Below are 27167 nucleotides of genomic sequence, written 5' to 3'. Positions count from 1 at the left end.
TTGCATCTACAAGCTAAGCCTTGTGAGCAGGGGGCGAAGAGGCGTTTATAGGGGGAGAGGGCACGAAGCGGTGTGGGTTTTTTTTTTCTTTTTTTTTAAAAAAGTGCAGGAAGAATGGGGACAAGGGCTACAATTTGCCCGTCATTTTTGGCAGGCTATTTATTATGAACAGTGCGCGTTGCGGTGCACGGAAGGCAACCTAGTGAAAGCAGGTCAGAACAGCGTGTGGTGTGTCGCACGTTGCCGCGGTGTGCTGCTAGCCCCAGTGTGGATGACGGGAGTCCAATGCCGGTTAAACTGAGGACAGCGCGCGCTGGTCGCGAGGACGGGATCTGAAAAAATCAACAGTGTTGTAGATGTGTCATATGCCCAGCCTACACTGTTATTACTGATAGCGGGCTCTCATTGTGGACCGTTCGCCCTGTTATCTCATTGAATTCGCTGGCTTACTACAAACTGGATTATTATTTATTTATCGAGTTTCATCACATACCGTCTGTTTCATCGATTATTTTTTTTTTTTACATTCGTGCTTAAAAGAGTAAAACCGATAATGTGGTTAGGCTAGGGAAGCTACCAGGCTAAACTGGGAAGGAGAAGCGGCTTGTAGCGAAACTACACACGGCCAAAATGGCGCACGCTGTGACGTCGACATGTGTCGGGATGCACTTTTAGCGCGCCTGGTTCATGGGATTTATCCACAGCAGCTCTGTCAAACAAGACGGCGTTAGGATTTCTACATCAAAATTTGTGTTGTTAGTGGAGACACGATCAGGGACGGATACAGGTTAGGCGTGTTTCTTGGTTCTATTAGTTCTATTTTTATACCTATTTAATTTGACATTTTGATTTTGTTTTTAGTAAATTATTAAAATTAGGGGCCTAGGCCTTGATTATTTTGTGGATTCCTGTCCTAATCTAGATCTAGATCTAGGAATCTAGATTTTCTATGTCTATCCTAGATTCTAGGCCTAGATCTAGATCTAGAAGTCTAGTGTAGACCTTTCTAGAATCTATATTATTAACAAATAATATATTCAGCCTATTGTGACGATTTCTATTGTTTTAATTTTAAACTCTAAAGTCTTAAGTGAACTTAGATCTAGAATCTAGATCTAGATCTCTAGAATCTAGATCTAGATTCTAGTTCTAGATCTAGATGTAATCTAGATCTAGATTCTAGATCTATTTACTGTTTTTTACACTACACAGTAGGCTAAAGACAGAACTAGATTTCCAGATTCAGTCATTTGATATTAGATCTAGATAGATTCTAGATCTATGAATGATTTTGAATCATTGTTGACATTGATGGTCGGATGGTCAAACCGTGACTAATTTAATTTGTATTTTCTTTATTCTGAATCTTTATTAAGCTTTTAGCTTCAGACAAATATAAACACAAATGTAGACTTTAGACTAGACTGTCACTAGACTGACTTGACTCCTAGTCTATTGAGTCTATTGATCTTTGGGCCTAGTAATAGATTTAGATCTATTTTCTAATTCTATTCTAGATCTAAATCTAGTTGATTGTAGAATATAATCTAGATCTCTAGATCTATTACTAAAAATGAATTTACCATAACTAAATTGTTATGTAGTCATCTGTGTGCTTTGTTTTGATGGTGGTGATGACTGCAGTGAGGGTTGAGGTAACAGTTTAAACTTTGATTTAATAACGCCAACACACGTACGATTTTAAGACTTTTAATACACGAAATAAACTAGCACAGAGTTCTGCCACGGAGCACAAGACACACACTTCCACACGATAACAAGTCTAGCATTCCACTAACTTAATTCATTCGCACGGCCCCAACTTCACCCTAAGGTAACCCAAACCCTGCCTAACCCCAGCAGTCCCGCGAGGGGCGGGCGCTTGACCTATGCATACATTAACTCGAACTTTTTACGACTGGGACAACTACAGGCTATTCTGACTTGTATCTAGTAAGGGGACGTTCAATCAAATACACTAAGGGTTATTCTTATTACAGCTATTATGATCTATCTAATCTACAATTAAACAATATAGTAGTGTGGCCATAAACACTATTAAGATTTAAACCATATTCTATCCTAGTTTTCTATTCTATGCTAATCCCAGTTATAACATAAATAACAATAATATTTATCTATAGCGCCTATCTAGATTATATTTCTAGTTTTTATGCCAGCTGACTCTAGGTTTAAAATCTAGATTACTCTCTATTAAGATCTAGATCTAGATCTATTCATGTCTAGTCTAGTTGTAGAATAAATATTGATCTAACTAGCCAAATAGAGTAGGCCATAGGCCAAGCAGAACAATTGTTAATAGACTTTAGTACTTCGTCACTACGTGTCTACTTATTTTGGGCTATAGATCTAGATATTAGACTAAATGACGCTTAACTAATGACTACACCAAAAGTCAGCATTCTTCGTAAGTACCATCGACTTTTGAAATACTATTCTGGGTGAAGCCAAGCGCGCAGCTATTATAATCAGAATCCAAAAGGATCAATTAAAAATCTTCTATTCATATTGCTTTAAACTAATCCTAGCATACAGACGTTGTTCTACATTATGGGGGGGGGGGGGGGGGGTCTATTGGTTTGGCTATGGTTTCGGGTTTAAGTTTTGCCATCTAGATCTACATCATCATCATTCCGATGGACACCTTCTCGACGCAACCACGCGTCTCCATCGTACTCAGTTTTTTTGGGCGATTCCTCTTGTTTGGGTCAAGTTTGGTCCTCGATATTCCAGCTGCTCCTGCCTCACTGACAACTGATCTTCCAAGTTTGTTTTGGTCTATCTGCTCTCCTCTTTCCTTGGGGACTGGGGATTCCAATCTAGATCTAGATCTAGTGCCTGTCTGGTGATGTTGCTAGTTGGTTTACGTGTGTCCAATCAGTGTTTCTTCCAGACTTTTTTCTCGGGGGGGGGGGGGGGGGCGGACACTGTTAAAAGTATATATTTTCTATATAAATTATATAAATTTCATTTCGTTCGGGGGGGGGGGGGGTGTGCCTGGAAGAAACTGTGTCCAATCCATCCCGATTAGCGCTTTTGTATTTCTTTGCCAATAGTTTCTTGCCCAGTTTTTCTCCACAGTTCGGCATTGGTAATGTTTTCAGGGCACCTGATGTATAATATAGATCTACGTCTTACCTTCTGCACTTATTTCTATTCAACTCAGTAGACCCTGTTACCTTTGATACCCCAGACTTTTCATTCACTCGAGGTATTTTTCAGTAAGTACCCAACCAAATGGTACACTGGGCCGATATTATTGCCCGTGAATAGAAATCGATGCTAGCAAGTTATTGAACTGGTAAAAAGCTGTTTCCTAATAAACTTCAGATCAATAACAGTTACTGGTTAAAAATCCGATGACTTATATACGATGACTTTGAAACATTATATCAGATTTGAATGGCGTTAATTGTGATTTTTAAAACTTAATACAGGTAGGTCATAGGTTTCATTTGATATTAAGCATTGAAGTATTTCGTTTTTTTTTTCTTTATATATACACATGTAATGTAGCAATGTAGTTGATCTAAATACTGATAGTGTAGCCTTTGTAAAATAAATCCATGCCTACATGCCCCCCCCCCCCCCCTCCTTTGTTGAGGTTAGGCTCTCGCATCCTCTCCCACCCTGACGTCACGATTCGTCACGCCACATGACGTCATTAAAAAAATATCCGGTCAGCAGACGATCACAGTTTCCAGCAAGCCGACACAATAAACATGCATTGATACATGCCCCCCCCCCCCCCTACCCACGCGCTCACACGAGCTGTTTATTTGGTGAACGGTTCTAAATGTAACTAGGGACTGTTTATTCAGCACCACCCCACACCAGTAATCATTTTTTTAGGAAACAATACTGTATCTTTTTTTTAATTAAAAAAATCTGCTCTTATTAAATAATCGTACCCATTTTTATCCAATTTTTATGTATATTAAGCTAAATGTTAAGAATAGTGTTAAGTTTAATATTAGGCTTAGAATCTAAGTTAGATCTAAGGTTAGGGTTTTAAAGTAAGGACGGGTGCCACTAATTACCTGGGGAGAGGGGATGGGCTAAAAAAGGGTGACTTATTAGGTGATACAAGTATGGTTTAACCTGGTTCTGGTTAAACATAGTGTAAGGGTTAGGTTTGACCTAGCTGTGGTAAGCTATAGTGTAAGGGTTAGGTTTGACCTAGCTGTGGTAAGCTATAGTGTAGTGTAAGGGTTAGGTTTGACCTAGCTGTGGTAAGCTATAGTGTAAGGGTTCAGGTTGACCTGGCTGTGGTTAGCCATAGTGTAAGGGTTAGGTTTGACCTAGCTGTGGTTAGTTATAGTGTAAGGGTTAGGTTTGACCTAGCTGTGGTTAGCTATAGTGTAAGGGTTAGGTTTAGCCTAGCTGTGGTTAGTTATAGTGTAAGGGTTTAGGTTTAACTTGGCTGTTGTAAGCTATAGTGTTGGGGTTTAGGTTTGACCTAGATGTGGTTAGTTATAGTGTAAGGGTTAGGTTTGACCTAGCTGTGGTTAGTTATAGTGTAAGGGTTAGGTTTAGCCTAGATGTGGTTAGTTATAGTGTAAGGGTTTAGGTTTAACTTGGCTGTTGTAAGCTATAGTGTTGGGGTTTATGTTTAACCTGGGTGTGGTTAGCTAAAGTGTAAAAACACCCCCCCCCCCGGAAATTTTACCATTTAGTTGATAGTCAATACCACCCAAATACATATTTTTTTTTCTGTTGTTTTTAGCATGTTTTTGTATGCATGTGCATGTACTTTTAAAATGGTAATAACCAGCTGATTGTCTGAATATTTTTCCTTAAATATGTTCGACAACGAATCCCAAAACTAGCTGAACAGTTTTTAATGTTTTGGGACTAGAATTAGGGTTAGAGTTTTAACAGGGTTTGGGTTTTTAAAAAGTAACGTACCTTTTCGAAACGTACGGACCATGGGGCTGGTGAAGTAGAGTTTATCTGTGTTGGTGACCACGGCATGTGAATGGATAGTTTGGTCTGGGTTTGGGGTTAAAGGATAGGGCGTGTGTATAACTTATGTCGGTCGATAGATTCTAACGAATATAGGTGTGTTTAAATTACATTGTTGCTACTTAGAGTAATCTTAGTGTTGAGGTCAGGCATTAGGGTTAGGGTAATGGGCACTATGGTAAGACTTGGTTAGGGTTGACATCCATTCATATTTAAATTTAGTTAACTACTAGTAACCTGACACTCCCTCTTTAAGGTAAACTTATGCCATTATCGAACACTGGTAGTACACATACACCTGGTTAAGATAAGCTTTGACATTAGCAGGTAATAGTAGTTAATGGTTTTGCTTATCCGTAACCTAAACCCCGTTTTAAAATGTTGGTTTACTGTAGCATTATCTGGCACTAGTGTATCCCATGCTATACAGTCAGTATGTTATAGATCTGGTATCAGTGGAACGTGGCCTATTTTAAAATTTAAAAAAAAATACCACCATTATTGTTGTCAAATTAAAGCGACGCCAGTTGGATAGTAGGAATAAATTATGCTAATCGCAACCGGAGAGAGAGTGGGGGGGGGGGATAAAATGACAAACACATTAGTATTATTCATTTATTGTATTACGTTCGGATGTTTAAAAATTCTTATTTAATTATACGCCTATATTCAATCGCATTGTACTTTTATTTTAAACTTATAAATTATTAATTTGTTGTTTTTTTTTGTTTTTTTTTTTTGCTAAATCTCTAGATCTATTATATGCTATCCGAGAGTAGTGTAACCAGTATAAAAAAAAATTCAGAAAAATACTCCACTTAACTATACACTCAATTACCAAGGTAGCTGAATATGTTAACACTGTGGGTTTATTGTTAACAATCTACGTCAGAACATGAGACCTGTTAACATAAGTGAGGCGTGAGGACATGCATGATCGATGAAGCGTGTCGACAGAAAAAAAAAAACCCTGCCTGGTGCGGTTGTTGTATGCCCGGGTTTTTTCTGTAGGGTTAGAACACGTTTGACTTGTTTTATGTATTTTTTTGTGTGTTATGTAGACTCGGTAGCTTTACAACATACATTATACATTGGTGGACTATACAACCCACGTCATAACGACAGGCAAAATACATACACAGGAAGGCTAGATGCATCGATAATTATACATCTATACATCGATAAAAATACATCTATACATGGACAAAAATACATCTATACATGGACAAAAATACATCTATACAAAGCGAGGCAACAGATTGCTTAAACATGCAGCATAAAATGTTCTATGTGGCGTCCACTTCATCACCCATGCACACGTCTAATTCTCACCTTTGCCTACATCTAATGCTCTCTAGTCTAAACATATGCCTACACCTAATGCCCTCTACTTTTAACATATGCCTACACCTTGTGCCCTCTACTCTTAACATATGCTTACATCTAATGCCTACGCTTGTTTAATTCTACTCTTTACATTTGCCTACATATAATACTCGTCTTTTCCAACATTAGCCTACATCTTTTGGCTACATCCATTTCCCACTCCTGTATACATGTAGCCTAATTCACACACTTTCTTGCACACAGCAGTGACCCCCCCCCCCATCCTACAGGACACTACAGGTAACTGACCTACCTGCCTTGACGGTTATACCCACCTTATTGATGTCCATTAACCTGACACCTATCTGCACTAACCAGTAATGTCATTAATTAACAACTCAATTGTTTTTTCGCAAGTATTGGGGGCTATGCCACAACATTACGATTCTCTAAAGTGGTATATTAAACTATTCTTTAATATGTGTGTGGGCTTTATTTTGCTCCCACCCACCGTATCCCCCTGTGTTTGCATTGACTTTTGTTTTTAAATGGCCGCAGGTTAATTAAGTTTTAATGCAGTGTTAGATGTAGGATTATTGTTAGTTTTCACAGCAGTCGGTCAAACTTAAACAATTAATTGATGAATTATTTGTTTAGGTTTTTTTTTTTTTTTGCTTGGTAAAACTGAAAGGCAGCATCTACATTTCATTCTCTTGTTCTTCTGTCTACTTCAGCTGCTGTTCTGTCCAGTATCGGGTATGTTTTGCGAGAATGTATTAAACAGGGTTAAAAATGTTAACACTTTACAGGGAAGTACAGTTGGGGGGGTAGACTGAGGTTGCCTGTCCTCATCACGTGATCAGCTTTCTTGCAACTTGTTCAATCACGTGACCAGCTGTCCTGCACTTAGTTCAATCACCTGTCCCTCGCATTTCCTATTGCTCACCTGTCCAATGTTTTTATTACAAAAAGTACCAACCCTTTTACCATCGCTATGGACGGTTGATGTGTCACCATCATTGTATGCTGCGTTGTCGTTGTCATATATAGTGTGTCACCCTCATTGTATATTTTTGTGTTACCACTTGTATATGTCGTGTGTCACCATCATTGTATATATTTGTTTACACCATTATATGTTATGTGTCACCATCATTGTAAATTTTTTTGTTACCACCATCATATATGGTGTGTCACCATCATTTTATATAATTTGTTGACACCATTATATCTGTGCCTTATTAACTCTTGTTTCAAAATTCTGATATACGATCATTCAAATCTTGCTTTTTATGTCTATGCCATTGTCTTTTTACCAGTTAGGTCTCTCATACCTGAGTTATACCAGTCAAGTCTGTCGTTAATATATCAATGTATACATGTGTGAGTAAAGCCAGTCTGTTATGTCCCTGCTCCATAATCTACTTGTGTGTTGGACATTTTTTATTTTAAAAGTTTGTTGTTTCCTCGTGTAAAAAGTGTGAGTGCGAACACTTCACAAGTCAAAACAATTTGATTGGCTGCTCTCCTTGTCCACTCCTTGCCCGGATGCGGACTGTGGGAATGTTTTTTCATTCATGGTCCGTACACGGCTTGACCTCAGTCCACGTGAACTGAGAGGTCACATGACCTCAGGGGTTCACGTGAACTTGAGTCCACATCGCGAGACACTGGGGGGGGGGGGGGTGTTGTTTGTTCCGTGGTCGCCTCCCTTTGTAAGGTGACAAGACGGGGGGCAGGGACGACGACAAGGTATCAAAAAGTAATCGATAAAAAATGTTACAGCTTTTTTTATAGTACTTTTTTTTATGGGATCTTTGTCCTGCAGCTTCTAAATTTACATATTTTTTTTTACCCTCAGCTTTAAAATCTTGTCTTCAGCGTGATAGGTTCAACTCAACTACACACATGTGCAGTTTGACGGTGTAGTTTTTTTTTTTTTTTTTTTTTTTGTCATCTTGTTAGCCTGGTCCCATGTACACGTTTATGTATACACGTCTCAGCTTAGCACAGGCACGCCCCTGAGTTTAGGTCAAGAGAGACTGGACACGGACCTTATTTAAAGTTTTGGTTTAGCCTCGAGTCGCCACTTATTGATTTCGTGTTATGGGTTAGCTTAGATAGGCCTCTAATGTCGTTTTATATTTATTATATGCACCCCAATTCCAGACTAGTTTGCCCCTGATTATAGCATTGATATACCCCTGATTTTAGTCAAGATATGCCTCGATTTTAGTCAAGATATGCCCCTGATTTTAGCCTAGATAAGCCCCTGATTTTAGCCTAGATAAACCCCATATTTTAGCCTAGATAAACCCCATATATTAGCCTAGATATGCCCCATATTTTAGCCTAGATATGCCCCTGTTTTCAGCCTAGATACCGTACGCCTTCCATTTCAAGTGAAGAATTATTCAGGCTGTGTTTTTGTAAAGCAATGGTATTAAATGTATCAACATTAACATCGTTGTCTCCCCTGTTCCAAAGAATATCAATGGTATTTTCATTTCATTCATAGCTGGGTTTGTATTTGAACTCATCACTGTTTCCTTAAGCGTGGCTTAATTTCAGTCATTGGATTGTTTAAATCAGTAAATCATTAGTTGGATTGTTTCAATCTTCAAGACTGTTTACATCAATCAATTGTTAACCGGATTGTTTCGATAATTAGCTGGATTAACTCGCTTTTAGATTGAGACACATCAACAAATGAAACAAAGTTTAAATCTTTAATCCTATTTGAAGGTGGATGGACCGGAAAGGGTCGCACAATATCAATAACTTACCTGTGGGGGAGGGGGAGGGGTCAACGTCCTATTTGAAACCATCTGTGCCGTATGTTTTAAACGTGTTAACGTTACTTTAATGATAACGCCAATACTAGTAACTAGATCGTATTGATATAGTGTACAGATTAAAGACCTCTGTGTTTAAAAAAAAATGTTCAATCTTATGGTATTTCTTAAATGTACATTATTCAGTCTGTTACACATCATATCTCGACACACATCTTGTCTTGAAAACATCCCGTTCGGCAACATTATCCCGTCTAGCCCTCATTATACCGTCTGACCTCATTATCCAGTTTTGACACATATATAGTCTGCCATTTTGAATAATTTCTATTTTATTTACATAATGTATATTTTTTTCTTTTCATTTTTTGAAATTTAACTTTTTTTGATATTCAGAAATTAACACAGCATATAAAAACTAAATGACACGCCTTGTTGAATCAAATGACACAGTGTATAAAACCAAATGACACACCTAATAAAACCAAATGACACACCTGATAAAAACAAATGACACACCGTATTTGATCCAAACATTAGTCGATATTTCATCCTTTAATGTCCGCTTACAACCATAACATTTTTTATCTTTGGTTTTCATTTCTCTAAATTATTATGTTTCTCTTAACCCCATTTTATTATTGATGGTATTGATGTTTTACACACACACACACACATACAGAGAGAGAGAGAGAGGGAGGGAGGGCATGAATTAGTCATAGAAGAGGTTATTTCTTTTTCAAGTTCCCAATATATCTATCATATATTTATGCATACATTAGAATAAATTATTGCGCCCTACATAGAGTTGTATAGAGGTGACCCCCACCTTTCACTGAAGGTACACTAACCTGCCTACCTGGTCTGTTGTCGATTATTCTCTCCCCTAATCTATCGTCCATTTACCTGGTCTATGGTCTATTTACCTGGTATATCGTCCATTTACCTGGTCTATCGTCCATTTACCTGGTATATCGTCCATTTACCTAGTCTATCGTACATTCACCTAGTCTATCGTCCATTTACCTAGTCTATCGTCCATTCACCTAGTCTATCGTACATTTACCTGGTCTATCGTCCATTCACCTAGTCTATCGTCCATTTACCTAGTCTATCGTCCATTTACCTAGTCTATCGTCCATTCACCTAGTCTATCGTCCATTTACCTAGTCTATTGTCCAGTCTGTTACCTGTATATTTCCTATTCTGTCATCTGGTCGATCGCCGTCCTTACAAAACTACCATAACTACAACCTAAAACAAAACCTACTCATATACATCTGACATCATTCAACCCTAAGCTTAACTCTAACATTACTGTACCGCGTAGGGTAGGGGGTTCGGTTGAGGGCTAGGTGTATGGTTAGTGTTAGTTTCTGGATTTGCGATTTCCAAATCTGTGATCCTGGTTTTACGATTGTTGGGGTACGGCTAACAGCCAAGTGCTGCATGTACCAGCGTTGTGTGGTTGCCAGTGATGTGATGTGATGTCTTGTTGCCAGTGCTATGGTAGAGTTGTGTGGTTGCTAGTGGTGTGATGTCTGGTTGCCAGTGGTGTGATGTCTTGTTGCCAGTGCTATGGTAGAGTTGTGTGGTTGCTAGTGGTGTGATGTCTGGTTGCCAGTGGTGTGATGTCTTGTTGCCAGTGCTATGGTAGAGTTATCTGGTTGATAGTGCTGAAACTCTGATGCCGCTGTATGTAGGGCGTGACCTGTGACCCGTGAAACCTCACGCTACACGTGAAGCTGGAGGTAATCTTGAGTGAAGGGTAGTGAAAATTGGGCGTGAAAGGTGACACGTGACCTGGTTGTGAAAGGTGACACGTGAACTGGTTGTCTTGAAAGGTGACACGTGAACTGGTTGTCTTGAAAGGTGACACGTGAACTGGTTGTCTTGAAAGGTGACACCTGACCTGGTTGTCTTGAAAGGTGACACGTGAACTGGTTGTCTTGAAAGGTGACACCTGACCTGGTTGTCGTGAAAGGTGACACCTGACCTGGTTGTCGTGAAAGGTGACACCTGACCTGGTTGTCGTGAAAGGTGACACGTGAACTGGTTGTCGTGAAAGGTGAACTGGTTATTGAAAAACGTGAAACGTGAATTGATCGTTAAGAAAATTGACACGTGTTAGCCTACAATGGTGTAACAGATTGTTCTATTCTATCTGGGTTTTTTTTTTCTAGTTGCGGACTGACTTAATTTAACTCAAGTCCCCTTCGGCCTTGACACGTAAAGGTATTTTATTTACTTGTGGTCCCTTGTTTTCGCAGACTTGTCGTTCGTCTAGAAAATATGGCGGGTTTTTTTTTTTTTTTTTTTTTTTTTTTTTTTTTTTTTTTAAATTCCTCGTGTACTGATCGTGTATCGTGACCTTGGTGTGTTGAAATGGAGGGGCCTACTTTTCTTTAATGTATCAATTCGCCCATTTTTATCATCACGACCTTTCCTATGCGGACACTTTTGTGTGTTTGCCTTCCCCTTGGCTTAGCCGGCCGTTTGCACTTTTAGAAATATTCCGTCAGCCGAGCGACTACAAAATAAGTTTCTATTTTTATAGCTCGGAGACTGGGAGAAGGGGCAAGAACTCTAAACTCTAATATTATTCAAGCGAGAGTGAGGGGGAAAAAATTCCACGCGCTACGTCAGTGTTGTCGCACTTTAAAGACAAAAAAAAAAAAAAGATATATATGAAAATCCCAACAGGAACTAATCTACCTCGTCTTAATAACCTAGCTGTGTTTTTTTTAATCAAAGAAGAAATAAATAAATAATTAAGCCAGCTCGTACATCAAACGAATGGCATTTCGATAAAGTATGTTCCTTGTTCACGTCACATTTCACACCTACCCCTTCATCCCTCTACCCGCCCTCTGCCCCCCCCCCTCCCCCGCCTCCTTTAATTGATTTTTTTCGTTTCTGGACACAAAAGTGCATATTGATCTGTGACCCGGGGGTGGGGCGGTATCTATAGTACAGGAGCATTTGAATTATTCACCAGTTTAAGCGTTAGATGAAGAGGTTTGTTCGATACGGCACCTCCCCCACCCCTTCTACCACCCACGTGATGTGTACGGTGGGGGTACTGTCTCCTGGGGTACGGTAGGACTTGAATTACCAACTGTGTAGGGTGGGGGTACCGTCTACTGGGGTACACTATTACCTTTACCAGCTGTGTGGGGTGGGGCACGGTAGGACTTAAATACCAGCTTTGTTTGATGGGGCGTATGGCCACCTCGGCAGTCGAATTAATTAATATACAATAATTTAAATAGCATCCTGTTTAATCAGGTGCTACTATAATAGTCACTTACCATCATTAGCCTCCATAGCAGGTGCACGGCACATCAATGTAGATTTTTACTCACTGTTAATATAGTTTTTACACACACACACCCACACACACACATATGTATATGTATATAATGACACCCTCTCCCCTTTGGTAGACTACCCTCTTCCACCAACTGCTACACATGTTTTTGAGACCGCCATTTATTTTATTTTAAAAAACCTGACGACCTACTTCAGCCCCCAGTTCTTGTAATTTATCTTTGTTTCCAGAACAAGCCGCCGGTCACGTGACCAACATCAGTGTTACCCCCCCCCCCCCCCCCACCTGTTTCCCCCACCCCCATACCTCAAGTTTGTGGGGATCTGCTCCTGAAATAGACGGCCACTAATGCCGTTTATTTGTTTACCTTCTGATCACGTAGCCACATTGACTGGTAAAAATCAATTGGTTTTTTTCTTCTTCTTCTTCCCTTATTTCTATCGGGGAAAGAAAGAAAAAGAATTTTTAATCTGGTTGAAGAATAGGCTTTGTTACTTGGGGAGGGGTGGAAAAGGCGTTGTTATATGGGGTGGGGAGTGCTGTCTCGACATGCCCAAACTCAGCCCTTCATCGTTGGGTGCACTTGCGTCACGGCTACGTCACAACACGGAAGTGTTCCAATCCGTGATGTCACATTCACGAGTACTCCGTCTCAAGGAGCGAGTATGTTTCATGCTATTGTTTTTTGTTATCGATTCTCCAAAGTTGAAATCCATAAAACTATCAGTGCTAGAGTTGAGTCGTGTATAGGTGTACTTAAGTATGTATAGATCTATATCCGCCTGCCTTGGGCTACGAGTCGGTCATTGTTCTTCTGTATTAGCTGTAATCGATATTCAGAATTATGGATTGATTGATTTTTTTTTTGTTTAATACCAAAATGTTGATACGAACCTATATTCGCCATAGACAATATAACGGAAGGTACTCGGTAATTAATAAATGACGTAGCTGATAATAAAAACAATGTGGAAAATATAATTGCTCTGTAATTAAACGTACTAAAACGAGTTGAAACTACCTTTAACAAACGAGGAGTTGAAACTACCTCTAACTTAGATATGGTACCAGAGCACGTTTTAAAGAACTTTTCCTGTCAGCTTTTCACCTTGTAGCGTGCAGGCTTACGCTCCAACTTAAGCCCATCTCTCTTCTCTCCCCTTCCCAAACCTCACGCCGCTCCAGTTTCAACCCACATTCCTCCAATTCCTCTCCTCGTTCCGTCCCAAAGTGACCCCAATCCATCCTTTATACAGACCTGCCGACCCCTCCCTGTTATTGACGGGACGAAACCCCCCCCCCCCCCCCCCCCCGGCTATCTTCTCGACCCCACTGTACTAAACGACTGTCGCCTGTGACGTCAGAGTTGACCTTTAGTCACTGGTCACGCTTGGACGATTTCATGACCACTTAAGTACACTGACCCTTCCTTTTCCCCCATACATCTTGGGCTAAAAATAGAACGCCCCGCCTCCTTTGCCATAAAAATGTAATTGGGCTTTGTGATAGTGGGCTTATTTTTCATGCCACTATAATCCTGACCTTCCGGCAAGTTTTTAAAGCTATCAAATGTGCCACGTTGTATTTAAGGTATTTTAGATTAACTGCGACCTTGGCATAAATCTCTTTGAGGGCTGCTATCATGAACTGTTTAACTGAAGGGGAAAGTGCTCTAACACTTATACGTGTAGCCTCCTTATAGCATGTTGTGTGGTGGAGTTGGGCTTGATTGTGGTGGAGTGGGGCTGGGTTGTGTGGTAGAGTGGGGCTGGGTTGGGTGGTGGAGTAGGACTTGGTTGGCTGGTAGATTGGGGCTTGGTATAGTATAGCTTAATTGTATGAAATAATCTGCTTTGTTAATGTGTAAAACCTATCACACTTTTCCTTCTTCGTACTTCTAATTTATCAGGCCAGATGTATTATGACAGATATATCATATGTCATCATGCCAGTTGTCATATAGATACTTGACTTCATTTGGGACAGAAAATGCGGCTAAGCGTAGTGCTGACCACATATGCTAAGGTCCCAAAAACAAGTGTACTCTGCTTCATCTGGTCTATGATCATCTGGCTAAAAGTGTTCTTTACCTGACAGATGTCATGTCATTCATGACAGGTTATATTCCATATCATTGACGAGACCTACAGCTGTGTGAGGGTATAAAACGTGTCCCATTCAACTGTGAAATAGGATGTGACATTTGAAGCCTTGGGCTGAAACTGTTTGTCCTCTCCTGGTGACCTTTGGCATTTTGATCCTGATGTGTTTTTTGTTATGATAATTATCTGATTCATCTCAGTATGAAAAGTACATGTGCCTGGTGTTGCAGTTGCAGAGTTCAAAAATTGTAATTTTACAATCTAATAATTATCTGACGCCCCTCTCCCCCTTTTTAAAAATTGTTTTTTTGTTTTTCACTAGGGTTGTAACCTCATTTATGATCAACACACATCCACTGTTACCTGCTTTTTTATTTGTTCTTTTCTTTTTCTATTTTTTTCCTAACAATTTGTTTTTATTTATTTTTGTGTACGATTATACCTGTTAAAAACATTTCAATGCATCAGGTTGGTGTACGCCTATTATAAGCTTTAAGAACCTCCTCGATTTGGGCATTTCATCTTACCAGTTGTTTTCTTTGATTGACAGGCAGGTGTAGAGGATCATGGGACAGCAGATGTCAGCTGCTGCTGCCGCTGAGGGGGTGGGGCAGGGCGCCTCCATCTCCCACCACAGTTCCACACCTCCAGAGTTCCAGACCAAGTCAGACAATGTCGAGGCCGGGCGGCCGCACCCCAACCCTGCCTGGAGGAACATGTACAGCGCCAAGGGGGACCACGTGGCCCCCAGCGCCCTGGCGGACAGCGGAAAAAATAAAATAGATGCTGACGCCAGCCGAATGTCCATCCGTGCCGCCATCGACTCATTCATAGAAAACTGTTTATCGTCCAGTAATGATTTTTCTCCTGGCGACAAAAAAGATGGACAGTCCGGCTCGGCTGAAGGGGAGTTAATGAACGGAGAACGGAAAATTAACGACGATTCCAGACATTCTGAGTTATCCAAGGACGGCTCATTTAGCCAGACGGAGAGTCAGTGTTCAGACTGCACGGATAAGTGTTCACAGGACAACGACCTTGAGATGGAGGAGAAGCAACTGGTCATTGACTGCACGGACAGCAGCACTAACAACATGGATGACCAGGCTCTGGAAAAATCCGATCACGCTGTCGAGGTTAAAAATGAGAAGTTAAAAGACTCTAAGAAAGACATGGCGCCAGGCGGAGCTGATGCTGCTCACTCCCATTCCTCCAATGATAAACAGTCGTTCTCCGCCTACCTGCAGGATAAGCTGAAAAAAGTGGATATAGATAAACACGAGGAGTTAAACCAACTGGCCCAAAACAAGGACATCCATGGCCAGATTCTCATGTGGGAAATGACCAAAAAACCACCATCTTGTCCGGAGAATGTGGACTCCGCACCAGGTCCGAGTCCGGTGCGATTACAAACCTTGATCGACAAAGTGCTGGATAGTTCTTTAAACAACCAAGATCTGACACCTTCAGCCAATATACAAAAAAGTAAAGAAGATGATATAAAGAAACCACCCGATTCTGATAAAAGTTTAAAGGAGAAACAGAACGAGAAGGATAATCGTATGGAGTTAAGTTCGTCAGTGTATTCTAAGCCCAAGCAAGATGCGGCAGTGAGTGAGAAAAGTGAAGCGACCAACAAACCAGCTAAAAGTACTCTCTGTTTCAAGGATCATATAGAGAAGGTTCTACTAGAAAGTTTTCTATCTTACGAAGAAGAAGAACGTAGAGAAGCCTTGAAAAGGGGAGAAAACCCTGATAAGCAGAGTCCTGTGATTACCATAGAGACGGATACTGAGAGACAGGCTGCTAGGAGAGAGGCTATGAAACCAGGTCCTGATAGGACTATCAGCGTGCAGGACATTGTTGATCGTGTCATCAGTGAGACGGATGTCATCAGTAAGCTGATGACGTCCGCTACAACTGACGGAAAGCCGGCTGCCACTGAGGTTGTGGCGCCTGTCGCCACCAGCGCAGCTTCCCCACACCCTGCGTTGAAGTACGCCACTACACAGAACAAGGCATTGCTGGAGGCTCAGAAACATGCAGTTCAGAAAGAGCATCACAGTGCAAATATAGGCAGAAAGAGGGGCCGACCTCGGCTGGGGAGTCCCATGAACAACCCCGGGGTATGGTTAATCCCAGATAAGGACGGTAAACCCATCTACGCTGACCACAGAAACAGGGACCTCCGCAATGCTAACCATATTGATAGGGCCAACGGGTCCACCGGTCACCCCCGTCAAGGTCCGCCCCCTCTAGACTACGCTCCGCACGGGTCTCACAACTACGGACCCATGGGATTACCTACAATAGTGGCTTCTAAATCTTCTTCCATGATGTTTCACCAGCGCCACCACCCATCTCAGGTGAGGGTTTCTGCCGAACAAGCCCAGGTGAACGCCGCCCAGAGCATGTCCAGTGCGGCTTCCATGTACCACCAGCACACCCAGGACACATTCCAGCAGAGGAGTCAGCAGCTGTCTGCTTCTGCCCAGCAGCGGAGTCAGCACCCAGGTCACTCGGCCAAACCGCCCCCGCCCCTCATTCTAGCTGACCACCTGGGGGACAGCTCTGGGAACAGCATGAGCAGGTTGGTGCAGGTGTCCCACATCCCCACCAAGACCTGCTCCTGCCACAGCTGCATCGCCCACTTCTCTCGGGAGAAATCTCCATCCCGCTCCGCCGCCCCGCATCATTTACGCCACCCGGGGAAACCTGACCCCGCTCCTCACCCTTCACTCTACCACCCATACCAAACCCAAAGACATGGCGCCAAAGAATATTACCCTCACCAGGTCCCGTCAGGCAATGAATCTCTCCGACAAACAGTCCCATCACAGACTCTGTCCCAGCAGGCCATGATACCCAACTACCCACCAGCTCACCGCCAACACGACGCACCCACAAACCAACCCCAGATGACGCGGGAGAGCACGGCTCGTTACTACGATCCCAAAACCAGAAACCCTTCTCCTGGGCATTATCTTCCATACCCGAACCAACTCCAACCATCCAGTTTACCAAAATCTACAGAAAGCTTATACGCTGAATCAGACCGACACCGTCACCCCCAAATTCCAGATCATTACGAAGCTGTGGTTCCTCGGAGAGAAGTCCCCCGCGAGAAACACCCCCAGCCTGTAGCTTTGAGCGTGTCTAAGGTGGTTCCACCCCTTCATGTCCTGCCACAAGAACCTGCTGCAGCTTCTGAGGGTGATCAGCCCCTGGATTTGTCTGTGAAGCCCACCCCAGCCCACAGTAGGGAGACCAGGAACAAGCCCAGTGACCACCATGTTGAGATGACCAGACACGAGGCAGATTCAAGGTCCTACAGGTAAACTTGACCCTTCTCACTCAACTGTTAGCCATAGATTTGTGTCTTGTTGCCTGTAGATTTTTTTTTTGTTAGCCATAGATTTGTTTCTTGTTGCCTGTAAAAAAAAATTTTTGTTAGCCATAACTTTGTTTCTTGTTGCCTGTAGATTTTTATTTATTTTTTATTTGTTAGCCATAGATTTGTTTCTTGTTGCCTGTAGATTTTTTTTTTGTTAGCCATAGATTTGTTTCTTGCTGCTTGTAGATTTTTTGTTTGTTTGCCATAGATTTGTTTCTTGTTGCCTGTACATTTTTATTTATTTTTTATTTGTAAGCTATAGATTTGTTTATTTAACATTAAGCTATAAACACTTGACCTAGACCCTGTTAAACCAATGTAAACACACACAGTAACTTGAACTCTGGCTAGACAATACTATATTATTTTGTGCATAATTTCCTTCGGCCTATAATTGAGTTGAAGACTATGTTTAGTGATTTCATCAAGCTTAGAATAAAAAATGACCCTACTGTTGAAATAAGATTTGACATTGGGGATTGGGCAATCATAGTCAATGATCAACTTTAGAAATATTACCCAAAAAATATTACCCATTAAAAAAAATCATTAAAAAATAATTATATAGTATGTTTGTCATGTTCTCGTTACCTTTAAAAACAACAAACAACCCAGTCACAACTGCAGTAGTTAGAATAGAACCAGATAACAGCTACTCAATAACAGTGAGCAGAAAGACTTGACAGGTCATACATTTGCCACCTGTTGACCAAGTTCTTATGGAAAAAATGTGTGGAGTTTCCCCAGCTGTTGTCTTCTCATATTTTCTACAATGTCCTTGTATTGTAGCTATCACTTCTCTTGATATGTGCATACGTGTGCCCTTGTATTGTAGCTACATGGGTCCTAGTATTGTAGCTATCACTTCTCTTGATATGTGCCTACATGTGTCCTTGTATTGTAACTACAATGGGTCCTAGTATTGTAGTTACGTGTGTCCTTGTATTGTAGCTGATGTGTCTTTGTATTGTAGCTACATGGGTCCATGTATTGTAGCTACGTGGTTCCTTGTATTGTAGCTACGTGTGTCAGTGTATTGTAACTATGTTTCCCTGTATATTAGCTAAGTATATTAGCTATGTTTTAGCTTTGTGTCCTTGAATTTAACTGTGTCCTTGTATTTTAGCTGTGTGTCCTTGTATTTTAGCTGTGTGTCTTTGTATTTTAGCTTTGTGTCCTTGTATTTTAACTTTATGTCCTTGTATTTTAACTTTGTGTCCTTGTATTTTAACTTTGTGTCCTTATATTTTAGCTTTGTGTCCTTGTATTTTAACTTTGTGTCCTTATATTTTAGCTGTGTGTCCTTGTATTTTAGCTTTGTGTGCTTATATTTTTGCTGTGTGTCCTTGTATTTTAGCTTTGTGTCCTTGTATTTTAACTGTGTCCTTGTATTTTAGCTTTGTGTCCTTGTATTTTAACTGTGTCCTTGTATTTTAGCTGTGTGTCCTTGTATTTTAGCTGTGTCCTTGTATTTTAGCTTGGTGTCCTTGTATTTTAGCTTTGTGTCCTTGTACTGAAGTGTTCTCTTACCTTGCTAATTAGTTACAAGATAAAACACAAAAATTGCATCATAGGTTGAATTTAAAAAAAAAAAATTTTGCACTAATTATCTTTACATTTCACTGATTAATTTTAATTCCCTGAATTTTATCTGCAGATCTGGGGCTGCTGAAGTTCCTGCCAAGGGTCAAGGTCACTACATTGAATACGAACAGCGGGCGTCGTCTGGCCACCACCTCCAGAGGCTGGAGAACAGCGTGGACAGATACCTGCCACAGCCGCACTACCCCAGCACGCCCAAGCTCAGCCCCCAGGACACCAGGCACAGCTCAGTGCACCAGTCCTCACCCCTGCTCCAGCCGCCAGAGTCTCCGGGTCTTCGCGGGCTTCACCCCGCCCAGTCTCCAGTCGGCACCGCCTACCTTGCTCCACATTCTCGGGCGTCCCCCTCCCACACCCCGCAGCGAGCAGTTGCGCCCTCACCAAACAACAGCCTCTACCAGCCCAGCACCTCGCCCAGCGTTGGACCACTTTACCTAACCTCTGCGTCAAAACCTGCCCCGTCCACTTTCCAAAGACCACCCAGTCACGGAGCGGATGACCAACGTATAGGACAAATCCAACCCCATCCACAAAGCAGTCCTTCACCGGATGACGCAGAAGCACAGAGACTTGGTGTGTCTAAACACGAGCCCATACAAAACATCATTGGACACCATCCCCCTAGTGACATCCTTTACCTCATATGTAAACTATGTCGCCAGACATACGGGAGCCCTTACGGCTTCAGAAAACACTTCAGGAACCAGCATGGGTTTGAACCCAAAGCCGAGCACACGCTTGTCCAGACTATATCAGCCACCAAGACGGCTATGGCGCATACAGTTCCAGGGGACGAGAAACCTCACTCCCCAATGGACGAGCACAACACATTCGACGAGGTTCACTACCAACACAGAGATTCTAGCTCTGGGGGCTACAACTACGACGAGGCCAAGAAAGACCTGCCGGAGAACACAAAATTTCTTGAGTGCCCGGAGTGTGGTCAAACGTTCCAGTTGAATGATTTTGGATCTTATAAAAGACACTGTCGGCAGCACAACCTTCACCGGAGCAGCGGTCCCTTTGCTTGCCATGACTGCCAGAAGTCGTTTCCGGAGCCGAATTTACTCCAGGAGCATCTCTCCACTCACAGTAACTTCACGCAAAGCGTCTGCGGAATTTGTCGGACATTTTTTTCTTCTCCGTACTACCTGGCTGAGCACCTTCAAGCTGCTCACGGTCATGTGTACAACAGCGACGACCGCAGCTCTGACTGTCCGGATAAAAAGCCATCGGATGATCTTATCCTGCGGAAAACTGATCCGGCTAAAAGTGTTGAGAATTCTTCATCCCAGCAGCCTTCACTGACCACTGGTCATCCATTACCGCTGTCGAAGCGCCACCGGCATTACTCCCCAGCAGATTCCCAGTTGTTTACAGTTCACACACCTAAAGGCCTGGAGGTCCAGAAGCTTCCGGCGGACGCTGTGGTGACCACCGCTAGCCCAGACAGCAGCTACGATGATGCCAGGTTCCAACTGGACTCGCAGCCAGCCAGTTCTGGTACTCAGAAAATGGCAGCAGCTGAAGGAATAAACACGGAGAACGATTCAGCCGTCAAACGGCTGAGCGCGGATTCTAAGCCAATTCAGAACGACAAAGCTCCAAACAAGGAAGAGAATGAGTCCAATTCATCTTATGAATCTAACAAGGAGGGTTCGCGTACCTCCTCTCCTGGTGCTGAGGATATTGATAAATTTTACAAGCACAAAAAATACAGCCGTCACAGGAAGCGCGGCGGATCCACCGAAATGAGCAGCGAACCAGAAAGTAAAACATCTAAACTTGATGGAACCAAACGGGATGAATCTCCATTTTCTGTCTCGTCCTCGGTTAATTCCGGAGTTTTATTCCGAGACTGTGAATCTTCATGCCAACATTCAGAAGATTCCAGCAACTCCTTCAAACAGCCTGGGGACAAACCGGACGATAAAGCTGGCGGAGGTCAGGGCGACCCCAAGTTTGATGACGGCAGCGAAGACGGGAAATCTGGGAAGAAAAACAATTCATCGGAGGGTGGGACTAAATTTAAGTGGGATCGGTTGACTCGCAGTCAGGCAGGCAAAGTGACCCAGTCTTCAAGCTACTCATCCTAGTAGGACGTTCTCCCGACCTATTTGCTATTGTTATCCTCTGTGCCATTAGTTTATGCTCAAATATTTTACTTTGATGTCTTTATAACGTGATTGGATTTATTAAAATACATACATATTATGTAATATATATATATATATATATACAAATATACATATTGTATAATTACAAGTACAGTATAGATGTGTATGTATTTATAAATTCAACACAAACATAATGTTCATGTACTCTGTGGTATAACTAGTCACAGTCATATTGAATAACTAAGGGGAAGTAAGCCAAGTCTGAAGGGAAATAATTCATGTGCCATAAAAGTCACACTACTGCTGTAGAAAGCAAACTTTCATGTGTTTCTCCTCCTGTTTGTTGTATCCTGTTTGTGGATCTTGTTTTTGTGGATTAAGCACCATAGGATTTGTGTTGATGTTGTTATTTCAACTTATATTCTCTTATTATAATTTAATTATAGGAATGGGTAGACTTATATGGAGACCAATTTGAGACAATTTTTTTTGTTTCTGTTCATTAATTAAGAAATGCTAAATATGTTTTATTGTTTGTATTCAGAAGTGATTTGATGTGTTAAGAATATTGTTATGTGTTTATCTGCTGATAGAAATATTTACCAAAAAAATGTTTCTCACAAAGGCTAGGTAATAGAAAAGACAGATAATCTTATAATGTATATAATAATAGAATTACCTAATGCTGTGGTCTATACGCAACACTCATATGTAATGAAGATCCTTTTACATTAAATTGTTGTGTTTGTAAAGCGTTTGATTTTTTACAGGTTCAAGCTAGGAAACACAATTATTTTCAAGTGTAATTGTTAAAATAAGGTGTTCTAATTATATGTCTTAATTACTAAGCTCTGGTTTCTACTCACAATGATATAGTTCATGTGTTACTTTATTTTTGGAGTTTTTTCTTGGTTCTCTGCGGCATTAGAAAAGATGATATTTTGGCCTACCATAGTTTTTAATTCATTATTGATTCAGTTTTTTTATCTACCATAGCAATTAAATTAATTTAGAATTTTATTTCAATTGTAATTAAAATTCTTAATCTAAAAGATAGTAGGTTGTTTTTGTCACTTAGAGAATTTTAAAAAGGAGTATATTATTGTCATTTCTAGAATTTAAAATTGTATATTTTTTGGTGACTCCTCAAAAGGTATATATTTGGTCTACAATATTTATTAAAGTAGCATGTTATTTCATCTAGCCTGGTTACCAAGTGTGAATAAGTTTTTAGGTCTGCTTAAATTAAATTAGAAATGCTAATTAAAAGAGAATATGAACACATTTGTAACAGCTTCTATACTATCAAATGACGCATAATTGCATAAATTTGTCTCTGTTCACAATGCTTCAAAGCTATGCTAAAAACTCTTACAAAAAGGTCCATGGAAGTTGTTTAGAATAAATTTAGTTAAATTACTTTTATCCGATACCAGTATGTTTTTAGAGAAATTATTTGGCTATGGAGTAAAACAAAAGTTTTGAATAAAACTTGAATAACAAAAAGTTAGATGCTATTTGGACTAGTGTTACAAATAAACAGAGCCAGCAGTTATTGTTCTCTATTTTACTTATGTGATTCATGGGTCAGTTTTTAAATAGTCCCCAAATTAATGGTTCGGTATAATATTTGTGATTCAGGCCCACCCCCCACATTAGTTCAAGGATGGTGCCATATTCATACGACAGGGCCCACCATAAATGGTTCATTACAGTACTTGCAACAAGAGACTAACTACCACGGGGTGTTTCGGTATGTTGGTTATATTTCAGAGCATCACACCCCCCCCCCCCAATTCCATTTCTCTGGTTGTTTATAGTGAAGTTTTGATCTGAAATGTTCACGGAATGTTTTAATGATGTTGCTTCTTGAATTCTGTGTGGTATTGAGTATGGCTAGTGGATACATACCCATGTACATAGTGGATGTATATCCATCAGCTTTTTCTTTTGTGTTCCACCACGGTGTGTGTGGGAAGTGGGTGGTTGATTTTTGTGTTGGTGGACAGTGGATTCTAGTTAGTCGTGATGGGTGAGAGTGGGTTTTTTTCCTCTATTTCCACCATTTGTAAATATCAACCACAGTTGAAAGGACCTGCTATGGTAAAAGGTCCTGCTGTAGTTGAAGGTCCTGTTATAGTTGAAGGTCCTGCTAAAGGGCTGGTAAGTAGGTCACCAACCAGTTCTACTGCTCATGCAGGTTTTATTGAGCCGTAGAACTATTTAGTTACTTACCAGCCCTATAGTTGATACAACTGATAAGTTTTTTTTTGTTTCACTGCTTAAGGGCAATAGTTCTATCCATTTTCTAACATGGATATTCTGCTGTTCAAGTGAATCTGCTCAAATTTTCATTCTTTTTTTTTAAATCGTCTTCGTATCATATTTTCTGCTTTCCAAGTCATGTACAAAAAATGTTCAGCAAGTTCCAGTTTCGTTTGTTTAAATATTACGGTAATATTAATTTTTTAATATAAAACATTACGGTAGTATGAATTATTAAACATAGAACATTACGGTAATATGAATTATTAAAAATAGAACATTGCGGTAATGTGAATTATTGAATATAGTACATTAAGGTAATACGAATTATTGAATATAGTATATTACGGTATTATGTATTATAGAATATAGAACATTACGGTAATATGTATTATTGAATATAGTACATTAAGGTAATATGAATTATAGAATATTGAACATTACGGTAACATGAATTATTGAATGTAAAATATTATGGTAATATGAATTATTGAATGTAAAACATTATGGTAAATTGAATTATTGAATATAAAACGTTTGATTGAAAATTCCTTTGAATCTGCTTTGATTATTTTAATGCTTATTTTCTCCAATGTTTGTTTACTATGGTTGACTAGACAAACCTGTGTTATAAATAGATGTGTGGATGGATTCCACAAACAAAATAAAACATTTTGAAACAAAATTCTGTGGATCTCTTTTTATTTTTTAAATTTGGTCTTTGTGGTACTTAAAAGTTGTTGAATTGCTATGAAATTATATTTTTTTTAAATTCTATGAAATTATAATTTTAAAAAATATTTTTTTAAAAGTTTTTTGCTGCATTAAAGTTATTGTATTGGTATGAAATTTTTAAAATTATGAACTGCAACCATTTAGCTAATTGTCTGCAGGTATTTTAGCTCTAGTAAGATCTCTTAATTATAGCCTGCAAATACATCTTTGCTTAAAATATCTGTTTCATTATTCCTTGCATTACAGTACTTGTAAGATGTGTATTTTGGTACTCTGATGATCTGTTTGATTCATACATGCAAGTGTTATTTAATTAACTTAAATCAGATGGTGACTATAATTTACTGAACATTACACAAAAGCCATATAGCTTAGCTTAATATGTTGAAACTGGCACCTAATGAAATCAGTCGTTAATTTTAAGGTAATGAAGACGTGGTCAGAAAGTGCCAACCACAGTGTCATCTTGTGTCACCCATCAGATGACCCCCTCACATTTTCACCTCTACAACTCTGTCCTCTACTCTCCCCCACGAATTCGGTGAGAATAACAAACCACGTTTAATAAATATATTTTTCAACCTCTTTCACAGAAAGTTAAAAAAACGAAACAAAAATGTTACTTCCGGTTGACTGACATTTGCTAGCGGTTTACGTCTATTCTTTCATAATTTTTTTTTATAAAATCAATGTGAAAAATATTGAGGCATATAAATTGATCTAAACCTTCATCGCGTGCGTTTAATCTTTTTTTTTTTTTTTTCAAAATCACAAGTATTGGTTTTGTTATGGATCTGTGTGTTGTCAGACCTAGATCTAGTTGACTTAGGTGCAGTGTTTCTTCCAGACTTTTTTCTCCGGGGGGGCACTTGAAATTTTCGGGGGGGCGGAAAACTTTCTTCGGGGGGGCGGACACTGTTAAAAGTATATTTTTTCTATATAAAGTATATTAAATTTCATTCCGTTCGGGGGGGCGGTAAAATTTTTTCGGGGGGGGGCTTCGCCCCCCCGAAGAGATGCCTGGAAGAAACTCTGCTTAGGTGGGGTTAGACGTCATAGTCAAGAGGATCTTTGGAGAGACCTAGTCTAGTGGATCTTGGTGTTGTCAAATCTAGTGGATCTTGGTGTTGTCAAATCTAGTGGATCTTGGTGTTGTCAAATCTAGTGGATCTTGGTGTTGTCAAATCTAGTGGATCTTGGTGTTGTCAAAGCTAGTGGATCTTGGTGTTGTCAAATCTAGTGGATCTTGGTGTTGTCAAATCTAGTGGATCTTGGTGTGGTCAAAGCTAGTGGATGTGGGTGTGGTCAGACCTAGTGGATCTTTGTGTGGAGAGACCTAGTCTAGTGGGTCTTGGTATTGTCAAATCTCGTGGATCTTGGTGGGGTGAAACCTAGTGGATCTTGGTGTTGTCAAACTTAGACTCAACCCTACACTATTTAGATCCACGCCCCCCCCCCCCCAAACGACCCCGCCCACCTAATCAATCTGACTCTTTCCCCCCCCCCCCCCCCCCCCCCCCCCCCCAGTAATAATCTGGCTATCAGGTCCAAACAAAAATGTATGTCTACATTTAAAATATCAATGACCTAAACTAGCTGCATCCACACAGCTAGATCGAGATCTAGTTGTTGTTTTGTTTCATGCATAAATCGCACGCGACAGTTTGACATGTAAAAGCGACCTCTAGCGTGCAGCCGCCTGCGTCAACAATGGGTCTGAAATCTTTGGATGTAAACAACTCCATTAACAGGTGCAAGGTGGGGGGGGGGGGGGGGGGGGGGAGGGGGGTTATGTAAAGGTAGGTAAATAATATCACGTAATTAATTAGTAGGACCGTAGCAGTCTGGTTCATTGTCATTTTGTCTTCTTTTTTTTTTAATTTAATTTTTTTTAATTTTTGTTTTCTTTTAATTTTTAACCGTGGCTGCGGAGTCAACAAGTGTAAACTTTTGGCATCAACTGTGTCGTCTGCTTGGTTTCTGTCAGACAATTTTTTTTCTCCCTGGGGGGAGGGGGGGGGGAGGGATGGGCAGTTTAATTAACTTCCGGGATGGACACACGCTAAGGTTTATTTTTCTTGAGTATATTTTTTTTTCTATTTCGTACGGAGAGGGTTGAGGGTATGCAGTGCTCCAGTTGATAGATTAATGACTTAATCACTGATCGTCCCGAGGTGCTAGTGGCGTAGGCAGGGGGAATGGGGGGGTTAGGGGGGGGGGGTCATAACCCCACATAGACCCCTCGGTATATATATAAAGTATGAGGGGGGTGCAAATCGAAAGTTTGAGGGGGGGTGCAAATCGAAAGTTTGAGGGGGGGGGGGGTGCAAATCGAAAGTTTGAGGTGGGGGTGCAAATCGAAAGTTTGTCCCCGGGTAAAAATTGGACCCCCCCCCCTTGAGACGATCCTGGCTACGCCACTGACTAAGGGGATGGCTAAACGTGTGTGTGTGTGGGGGGGGGGGGTATGCCAGTGTCCTGTACGACCACAGTGATGGAATGTTCTATTGAAAG

At 40.7% G+C, this 27167-nt stretch overlaps 1 protein-coding gene across 1 annotated transcript; it reads left to right on the top strand.

Moving 5' to 3' along the window:
- Window positions 1-112: 112 nt before the first annotated feature.
- LOC131933441 (uncharacterized) lies at window positions 113-24597 on the top strand. The gene is made up of 3 exons (XM_059290206.1): window positions 113-787; window positions 15091-17874; window positions 19592-24597. The coding sequence occupies exons 2-3, from the start codon at window positions 15107-15109 to the stop codon at window positions 21630-21632; spliced, it is 4809 nt and encodes a 1602-aa protein (XP_059146189.1). The 5' UTR covers window positions 113-787; window positions 15091-15106; the 3' UTR covers window positions 21633-24597.
- The last annotated feature ends 2570 nt before the right edge of the window (window positions 24598-27167 follow it).

Source organism: Physella acuta, unplaced genomic scaffold (assembly GCF_028476545.2).
Source record: "Physella acuta isolate Inbredline_101_S28 unplaced genomic scaffold, ASM2847654v3 ptg002508l, whole genome shotgun sequence".
Taxonomy (NCBI): Eukaryota; Metazoa; Mollusca; class Gastropoda; family Physidae; genus Physella; species Physella acuta.
Note: the sequence above shows the minus strand (reverse complement) of the source record. Positions and strands in the feature narration are given on the sequence as shown.